Raw genomic sequence first — 10,761 nt, forward strand, 5'->3', positions numbered from 1 at the left:
CGAGTTACAGATTTTTTTGACTCTTTAGCGGACGTAACGAAAGTCGCAACATGGTCAAAGGCCCAAATGTTGGCCGTAGCCAAACTCAAACTCACCGGAATAGCTCGAGAATTCATCCAAAAAGATCGACGAATCAAAGAGGTTGACGAATTTGACGAGTTTAAGCGCTTAATGATTGCGCGGTTCGAGCGAGAACTTTACTCATTTAGGCTTAGTAAATTTTATACCTGCATACAAAAAAGAGATGAGGATGTACAAACGTACGCCACCCAACTCCAAGCGCTTGCGATGGAAATCGAGATCACGCCGGAGCCCGGAGCAGACGCCGCAGAAGCCGCTATTATTCAGCGCATTCAACAGAAGGAGTTAGACGAACGGTTAAAGGCGCAATTCCTTAACGGGATCGATATAAGGATCCGTAGAAGAGTAATGAGTCGCGAGGCTGAGACCTTCGATGAGGCGCTCAAAGCCGCGATCAGTGAGGAGACGATCGAACAGCTCACCTCCCATCCGCGGGGAATATTACGAACAGTCCGGGACAGCGAGCGGGTGACAGACTCCCCCTCACAGGATCAGATAGCTCAATTAACGTCGGCTATGCAAGAACTGCAAGCCAGAGTGGAAGGGTTAACCCGAACCTTTGCGACTGGTAATGCTGGAATCCCTCCAGAGAGGCGTAATAATTGGGGAGATATCGAGGTAATCAGAATAATCCGCCTTCCCGGCAAGGAGGCTACCGCGCTGGTAACCCTAGTCGTATGCCCAATCGACCGAATAATCAACCCTATCGGAACTGGAATCCCTCCGATCGCCGAGAGAACAACCCTAGCGATGCTCCTACGCGTACGCGAAGCGACGTCGAGCATTCGGAGGCCCCAAGAAGGCGCGAAAGCGGTGAGAGCTATAGGGGTCGTGCTAGAGAGGAGAAACCCAACAGGTGGAAAGGAAAGGTGCTAAGCGTCCAGGGCCAGCGATCCCCGTATAATAAGTGGCGACGACCCTCTCGTGCTGGATATACTCCCATAAAAAACAAAAAGCAAAAACCGCACACCGGGAGACCACAGGCTCAATCGGTAACTGCTATTACTTATCCCGATATTCGAAGTGAAGCTACCTTTGAATGTTATATAGGAGGAAGCCCGGCCATTGTGCAGATAGACACTGGAGCTAAGGTAACCCTCTTGTCTAAAGTTTTTGCCAAAACAATGAAGGAAAGGATACAAATCGACCACCACAAAGAGACCGATTTACGAAGCGCTACCGGTCATATCATTCAAACTTACGGTATTGCGAACCCTACCTTCAAAATCGGCGACCTGCAGTTCCCCTTCGCGTGTTGTCTAGTAGATATAGACGTTACATATCCTTGCGACGGCATTATTGGGAGAGATATGATCTCTGATAAGGGCTTTCTTATCAACTTAAAGAAAAGAGAATTGATTATACCTCCTGTTACGGTAGTAACGTTATTAAACTCCACGATGTCCGGAGACAAGTCGGGGAAGGAACTACCTGACGAAACGACAACGCGTAACCGACAGGTCCAGGAAAGTCGGAATAAATCGAGGGAAAAGGCCCAGGTAACTGCGGCTATAAGATCTAAAAAGGGATCACAAGGACAGGTAAACGGAGAAGAAGGAAAGGAGGTAGTCTTAATAGAACCGTGCCGACTTCCCCCCATGACGGATAATATCGTAAGCGCGACAATCCGAGGACGTCGCCTTCCAAGTAATAAAATGGGAGTAATTGAGACACTTCCCCTTGCCCAGGAAGGAATATTTGGAGCCGATGTATTGGTCACCCCAACAAAAAGGGACAAGTACCCATCTGTCTCCGTAATTCGACCCACCAAACGATAACTTTAAAGAAAGGAGAAAAAGTAGGCATGTATTTCGAGGCGGTCCAGGAAACAGACCTGGTCGGGACTATCCGAGAAGGAGAAACGGCACAATTATCAGCGGCCGAATTTAACCAATTATTTGACTGGACTGATATCCCGGAAGATGAACATCAAGAGCTTTTAGCCTTATTATATAAATATCGACACGTTTTTGCCGTAAATGATTACGATTTGGGGTATTGCGATATTGTGCAACATAAAATTGATACCGGCGATGCGGCGCCCGTTTACTCCCCCCCTTATCGAATTCCATATGCGCAACGGCAGCAATTAAATGAAATAATCGATGGACTTTTAGCGAATAACATCATCGAACATTCTACATCACCCTGGAGTTCAGCAGCGATTCTTGTTAAGAAAAAACTGGGTGGTTTAAGATTAGTGATAGATTACCGCAAGTTAAACAAAATCACCAAAGTAGATCCATATCCACTGCCCTTAGTGCAGGAATCCCTTAGCTTGATGGGCCAAGCAAAATATTTCTCCACAATGGACACAGTCTCGGGATTTTGGCAACTGAGTGTATGTGATAAGGAGAAAACAGCCTTCTCCACACCTGATGGGCACTATCAATGGAACAGGTGTCCCATGGGGCTCCGTAACTCACCTGCAGCCTTTGAAAGAACCATGGACTTCGTCCTGCATGGTCTGAAGGGAAAGACATGCCTCGTCTACATGGACGACATCTTGACTTTCAGTCCCGACTTCCCTACTCACCTCAAACGCTTGGAACAAATATTCCAACGATTAGGCGAAGCCGGAATTAAGCTAAAACCAAAAAAATGTCATTTTCTGCAGAGGCAAATAAAATTTTTAGGCCATGAAATTTCCGAACAGGGTATAAAACCAGATAGCGATAAGATAAAGTGCGTCTTAGACTTCCCTAGGCCTGAAAATGAGCGAGAAATTCGATCCTTTTTGGGATTAACTGGTTATTATCGTCGACATGTGGACAAGTATGCAAAAATCGCCAAACCCTTAACGGATTTATTGAAGAAAGATACCTCTTTCGAATGGGGCCCGGCTCAACAAGAAAGTTTCGAGACGCTAAAGCAAATTCTAACCTCCACTCCATTATTAAAATCACCGGATTTTTCGAAGCCTTTTTTCCTTGCTACAGATGCTTCGAATGTTGCCTTAGGAGCCATATTATCCCAAGAGGAAAATGGCACAGAGAAACCGATTGCTTATGCAAGTCGATTACTGAGAAAACCCGAACTTAACTACAGCACGACTGAGAAGGAGTGTTTAGCTACTGTTTGGGCTGTGAGATATTTTAAACCTTACTTATATGGACGAAAATTTACGATACTCACGGATCATCGACCTCTGCATTGGTTATTAGATTGTAAGGACTCAACTACAAATTCGCGGCTTTCACGATGGATTATCTTCCTCCAAGAATTCGATTTTGACGTGGTTCACAAAGCGGGAGAGTCGCATAAAAATGCAGATGCTCTTAGCCGCATCCCTATTCGGCAAATCCAGGAGGTAGACCCTATATTTTCCCTGACGCAAATAGCGAAGGCACAACAAGGAGATACGCGGTGGAAACCCCTTATCCAACAATTGCAAGACGGAGCAATCTCAGGAAGTTGGAACGGCCTTACCTTAGACGAATTCTATCTCAATGAAGAAGGCGCCCTATGCCACAAAGGCACCAATAAAGGACAGTCCGACTGGTGGGAACAAATTGTTGTCCCAGCCACTCTTAAGGATTATCTCCTATATACCTTCCATGATAATCCCATCGCTGGACATCTGGGAGAACTTAAGATGCGTACTAAAATAGCTAAGTCGTTTTATTGGCCAGAAATGACCAAGGAGATACGAAATTATTGTCAAAGCTGTCTAAGCTGCGCGAAACATCGTCGGCGCGGACGCAGAGCCCAAGCCGAATTACAATTATTTGCTCCCCTTTCACACGTCTTTGAACGTACCACCATGGATATTGTTGGACCACTCCCGCGCACCACTACGGGGAATAAATATATCTTAGTCTTCGTCGATCACTTTACCCGGTATGCTGAAGCTATTCCACTACCGGATGTTAGTCGTAAGACGATCGCGAAAGCCTTCGTTACCAATATTATATTACGTCACTCGACGCCAACGCACTTACTGACGGACCGAGCCCCGAATCTGATTTCGAAAATGTTTACCGAAGTATGCAAGCTCCTGAACATAAACAGGCTCCTCACCACCGCCTATCATCCCGCCAGTAATGGCGTTGTGGAAAGATTTAACAAAACATTAATTGATATTTTAGCACATTATGTGGCCAGAGATCAACACGATTGGGACGAGTGGATACCTTACGCTCTCTTCGCGTACAACACTTCGGTTCACGCTTCTATGAATGAGAGCCCATTCTTCCTTTCGTATGGTAGAGACCCTACCTATCCGTTTGATATCGTTACTAAGCCGGCGGAAGTGCGTTATGATATAGATGACAATTTTGCCTCAGAATTGCAACAACGGATGAAATTAGCCCATCAAACGGCTCAACAAGTGGCCGAACAGGCCGCCGAAGCTCGACAAGAACGACACCGGCGACAAAATAAGCCTCCCTGTTATCAGGTGGGAGACCGAGTTCTATTAAAGGAAGTCGTTACGCCAAGAGGGTTAAAGCAGAAATTAGCACCGCGATGGTCTGGACCCTATCGAATTATCGAAGCTCTCGGTCCTGTAAACTTTAAAATTGAACATTCAGAAACCAAACGTAGAATGCACATCCACGCGGATCGAATCAAACCAACGACCGCCCGCGAGGAAGTCCACCTGCGGCAAGCTCGAGGTAATGATCAACTCACAACCTTGACCGCAACCGCCGAGCTCTGATCAATCCTCGTATCTCGACCCGTGGGACGAATTTATCTTAACCTCTATCCCTACTCAACCCCCTACGGGAGAAATAGTGGAAAGGGAAAGTGAAGAGGACACCGAGCGCGGGGACTCAGAACGCGAACAATCGGAAGCCGAGGAACCAGAAAGTACGCCTCCATACGCGCTACGCAGCCGTGGCCCGGTCCCCGAACAGCCATGGGTGATGCCACGGCCAAGCCGAAATCGTAGTCGCATCCCGCGATTCGTTTCGCCTGCGACAAGCCAACCGTCATCCCCTGAGCGCAGGGAATAGACTAAGGAAGGTTAGCAATAACATCTATTACTGACCTTCATCTTTGCCTCTTCCGTAATATTTGCTAACTGCTTTGATGCTGAAATATTCTTATTCGCCTTATCTATATTTTCCGATTGGTTACACGCCGCCGAGAACAACCTCCGGCGGGCCGACAACTATCGCAAGATACTCGACCCGAAGAAATCCGTCTTCAAGAAAGAGAAACTAACCCGCTTCCGGGAAGCGACACACCCTTACAGGAAGCACCCCGGAGCGATCCCACCCGCCTTCACCAACGGGCCATTGTTCAAACCTATTGACACCGCCATTTTTAGATCCTTTGTTCAACTTCTTCTTCCGAAGTTTTGTCCTTATTATAATCCATTATAATATATCACTATATATCACATGTTAAACTATATACTATTACTCAAATATTATATTACTTATATTTCGTTATATTAATATCATTCAAATTTTATTTAACCATGTTAACCACCGTTTTGAATTAGTTCAACGTGTTAGCTTATCCCATTTAAACTTAAGTTAGGATTTTATCATCCTAGCGACCTGAGGGAGAGTAACCCCATTTATTAATCTTTGTAATATGTACCTCGATCCGAACTTAAATAGACCTTTCATTTCAAATGACTATTTGTAATTGACTTTTGTGAGTACCAATAGGACGACATCCTCGCCGCGACGGACTAAGACTATGACGACCTTCCACCAAAATTAATCACCGCACCGAATTTCATGCACGACGACATCGCCACACTACAACAAACGGCATCAAGGCACCACTCACCGAAATTCTCCAGCCCTCAAGTTCCTGTTTAAATTCGATCTTCACAACAAGCGAACACGCCAACCAGGTAGCACAAGTCAACGAACTCCCTTCAACAAGAGGACATAACGAACACTCAAGACCTTGAACTTTACTCTCGTGCCCAAGTGACGAAAGGAAACTACGTCTGCACCACGTGCCAGCTAGGGAACAACCCTACTTCCGGGAACACCGTTGTTGTTTACCAAACCCACCGTGGTTGGTTTAACATAACAACTTATTGTAACGCGCGTCCGATTAATCTTTGATTGTCGCGAAATCAATAAATTGTTAATGTCGCCAGGTAAATCGTGTAAAAATTCGCCATATAAATCATTGTCGCGACTAATTAACGTCGCCTATAAGTCACCAATCAGGGAGAGACAGCGCGCTTAAAATAGCCATCCTCCCCGAAAGGAAAAAAAAATCGAACCTGCCCTTCAGGGACAGCTTCGATTTTAGAAAGCCCAAGGTGGTGTGAGAGTTCGAACCCACCGGAATTTAAGCCGGTAATGATACATCCCTTTCCGCGCGAGTAGAAGGAAAAGGGATATGAGTCAAAAGAAAGAAAAAATGAATCAGGAGGAACAAGAGTCGAAAAACGCGGGTTGGCGAAACTGGAACTCGTGACCGAGAGAATAAAAGGGCGACGACGGAGAAAAGGGGGGTCGGTTACGTTTGTCTTGTAGCCTGTGCGTGACGGACAAAATCGAGGGGAACCGCCTGAAATCAACGGAATCGTGTCGACTACGAGGACCGACCCGGATCACGAGGTATGACCCGAATTTATGTAAACTCTCCCTCCGCGAATCCAGAAAGAGGCGACCGTCGCGCGCCCCTTTTGTAATTATCCTGCTAGCTTAAATAAATTCTTGTTGTTGTTATTATCCGTTGGCTATGTCTTTTATTCGGGTATCGTCTCTGCCGCTCTATCGTCGGACCCATTCACTTCCTCCACTCGCAGTAACGCGTAACGCGTAACTCATCCGAACCGCCATCTTGACGTGGGTAGGTCTCACGGACCTGTTAGCCGACAAAAAGGATGAACGAGACTTTGGCCGCCTCCCGCACCACACGTTGTTATATTCTCTTTACTGATATTGCAATTTGAATCGATCAAAGTATAACATATGAAAAAAATTTAAATTAATATACTTCTATTTAATTTACGTATAAAAAGACAAATTTGATAACTGCATTGATTACGTAATTAACAGTTTTAGAAATTTATTGTCATGGCAATTAAAAATTTTTTTAATTGTAAGTTACGATGATTCTATTTTAAGTTAAATATAATGTTTAAATTTTGGTTACTAAGTACTACTAACGACTCTTGTTTATATACTAATATGGTTATATTAAAAATGACTTACCTAAAATTAAAAACGGAACCATTGTTTCCATCGGAGACACCTCAAGTCTCGCATACAGTAATAAGCCGAACCCCGATATTACACTCATTACTGTGGCTATCGAAGACATGATTCCGGTCCACGGTTTACTTCGGAGAAAGTCTGGCCATAAACAACTAACAACGGTAAATGTAACCATCAAAAAAACAGAACTTGGAATATATTTTAGAGTAGCCAAAAGCAATTGCTTTTTAGATTCGTTCAGAGAAAGCGACACGTCTTTACTTATTTTGATATAAGAAAAGTTCACCTTACTCAAGGTGTCTACGAATTGATTTTCCCATTTCATAGCTCTTTCTTCTGCCCATTTATTCGAATCGTCTAGAAAATACAACAATTTAACAGCCTTGGCAGATATTACGTAACTCTCTTCGTTCAGTTCCACACCACCCAATGTTACAACGTCGTAATTTCTGCTCGTGTTGCCAAATGGATATATTAACCGAAATGTTCCATTTTTCAACGCTTCCAGTTCATTGTTTATACGAAGAATTTTATTTTCGTAACACTTTCCATTATTTTTAGCACAAATGTCTTTGTAGTTCCACCCGTCGTCTTCGTCAACGAAGAAATTTTGAATTTCTCGATCCAAAGTGACAATTTCCCGAAAGACGAACTCTCGTAGAATCGAGCCTCCGTCCGTCGCTTCGACAATAACGGTTCCGTAATGAATGGCGTGCAATAATCTCTCGGGATCGAAATTTGATGCGAGATCTATTGGAAATAACTGCATCAAACGCAACTTGTACTTGTCGACAATACCTCCAGATGGAATTAAAGAGTCTTCTTTTAAGTCTGGAAGAAAATTTTGAAATCCTGTGGCTGATAACAATGTCATGAAGATAGGCACGATTATGTACCATGAGGTGTGTCTTGATACTTGTATTCCGTGTTTATAAAATAGTTTTGAAAGATAGCGATACGCAATTCCAATAAACATGTTTGATATCTGTAAAAATAGAGTAAAATTAAGTAATTTATTATCATATGAAAGAAAATATAACAGGTGTTAATTTTATACACATTTAAGATTATTATATATTATTTTTATCCTTTACATTACATGAATTATATACTGTATTATTTAATCAAAATATATGACGATAAATGAAAGAATAGTTGATATTTATTCAATCATTATATATGAACAATAATTCAAACTAACTTTCTGATGTGTAAAATAAATATATCGATTCAAATACTTAATTAAGTGCGATTCGTCATGTCTCACGTTGACTTATTATAGCTAAATAAACTTATTATAGCATAAATGCACTTATTATAGTAATAATATTGCATGAATATGCGAAAAATGAAATAATTTACTTTTTAAGTCAACAAAACACCACCTGGACAAAAATATGTAAAACAGACGATAGACCAGACGATGCAGTCAAGTGCTGACATCTGTTGTCAATAAATTCTATTTCGTACGGTTTTGAGTTATTTTCTATGTGAGACTTTTTTTATGCGGTCCCTGTTGACCGCATAAAAAAATTATTTTTTAAAATTGTGTTGCGAAAACTATTATTTACAGCCATTCGTGAAGTTTCGTGAGATTTTTTTTAATGCGTTTTTTTTAATGCGGTCCCTATCCCCCGCATAAAAACAGGTTTGACTGTACTGTATTATTTAATCAAAATTTATGACGATAAATGAAAGAATAGTTGATATTTATTCAATCATTATATATGAACAATAATTCAAACTAACTTTCTGATGTGTAAAATAAATATATCGATTCAAATACTTAATTAAGTGCTATTTTAGTTATAAATACTGTACATGGTTGACAATTCAATCAGGAGAATAGCTGTTAATAAGTGAATTCTTCGAAGTTCGTGTCAAAATATCGCATTAATATCTGCTATGCTTTAATTTTCAATCGATATTAAACAGTGTGTACCTGTATGAGAATCTACATCTCATTCTTTGACAATTTCGGTTGTGTATGCATTATGAAAAATGCACAATATAATAATTGATGAACGTAGTTAATGTTTCCCACATCTCATCTGTTGAGGAAACTAGAAAAATATTTCAGCTTCCAGACCTAGACTCACGATTAAAAATATTGACTGTATTATTATAAATATTTCGTCGTAATAATCGATCCACCGATAACGTTTTCTTATCTGAATCCTCGTATTTTGAGAAACAACTCCTGTTTGGCCACACCACTTTCTCTTCTGATGGCCTCTATAAGATACGGGGCCTCTTGTTTTCCCGTGTACTAATCAAATCTACTGCAGACTAATTGACAAACAGGTGTTATTCTCGGTCTATTCGGTCTCAGTCCAGATTTGGTTGGCAGAAGCATATTTTGAAATTAGTCTTACGAGAACTCCATTTAATCCTACACTGTTCCAGTTGTAATGGTTATTCCTTTATATCCATCAATCAGGAAAAAGATGATTGCATACCGGAGCACGATTTGTTTATAATACATAACAAAAATAATAACGATTTTTTATGTACAGTATAGGCTACTTACAACCCAACCTTCTATTTTTTCATGTAAAAAGTATATTTTATGATATAAATAATGCTAACGTAAGTTAAGAGGAACTGCGGGATTACTATTTTTCAATTTATATAAATGTATTATAATATATAGATTATCAGAAAATAATGTCGATAAGATACAAAATGGTTTGTTTTCTCAATAAATCAAGATGCAAATTTGCAGCAGGAAGGCGAAACAGCAGAGAAGCAGTGGAGCGTGCCAGAAAGTGACAAATAATGAAAGAACGTCTTGCAAAAGGATATTTGCCACCACCTCAATTATAAATAACCATTTTATTAATTCAGTAACTTGATTCTTTTGAACGGAAATTAACACTTCTGGTGTATTTTAGTTAATCATCGCTTATTTTTGCCTCCATCGGGGAATCGGGATCAGTGGCTAAAACCGGGTTTCATTAAGGATTCTTAATAAAACCCGGAGGAAATAATCAACTGATGTCAACTCCGGTAATCGGTGGTGGAACTGGTTCATCGCATCCAATCCACATTCTTCAAATGTGTTTATATTTAATTTAAAAATTAATTCGAAAACGATTATCGCTCTTGAGCCACATTAAAAACTAATTAAAACTTAACTATTTACAAGTTTAAATTGTGCTTGAATGAATTAGCTCATGAATTATTGCGTACCATCTTTATCTTTCAAAACGTACGAATACATATGTTCATAAGTGTTAAAATTTTAATTTATTTTGAAAAAACTTTCTCAACAGAAGTTTATTACATTTTAATATATAATCCAAAAATATAAAAAATTGCGTGGTTCCATTCGAAATTTCCAACTTGTCTCCGTTCTACCCAGAAGGGGGTAGGACCAAGCTGTATTTTTACATTAGTAGAAAATCCGCTGGAAAATAGAAAATTTTTATTCTCAAGCGTTTTTTTTTCTTTTATTACAAGCATATTTTTCGAGTTGTTGGCTAGTAACAACTTCCGTAAAACACTGTATAAAGTACAAAATGTACATTATAAATAA

The 10,761-nt window shown here is 40.9% G+C and overlaps 1 protein-coding gene across 1 annotated transcript; it reads right to left on the reverse strand.

Moving 5' to 3' along the window:
* Positions 1-7,200: 7,200 nt before the first annotated feature.
* Positions 7,201-8,199, reverse strand: LOC136973058 (patched domain-containing protein 1-like). Its single transcript, XM_067267745.1, has one exon. It carries the CDS (start codon positions 8,197-8,199, stop codon positions 7,201-7,203), a length of 999 nt encoding a protein of 332 aa, XP_067123846.1.
* Positions 8,200-10,761: the final 2,562 nt, after the last annotated feature.

The sequence above is a fragment of the Centruroides vittatus genome, unplaced genomic scaffold, assembly GCF_030686945.1.
Source record: "Centruroides vittatus isolate TY-2023 unplaced genomic scaffold, ASM3068694v2 contig_3078, whole genome shotgun sequence".
In the NCBI taxonomy this organism is placed as follows: Eukaryota; Metazoa; Arthropoda; class Arachnida; order Scorpiones; family Buthidae; genus Centruroides; species Centruroides vittatus.

Excerpts from the sequence above, each read along its gene's own strand:
- LOC136973058 (XM_067267745.1), bottom strand. The coding sequence starts at position 8,199 with ATGTTTATTGGAATTGCGTATCGCTATCTTTCAAAACTATTTTATAAA.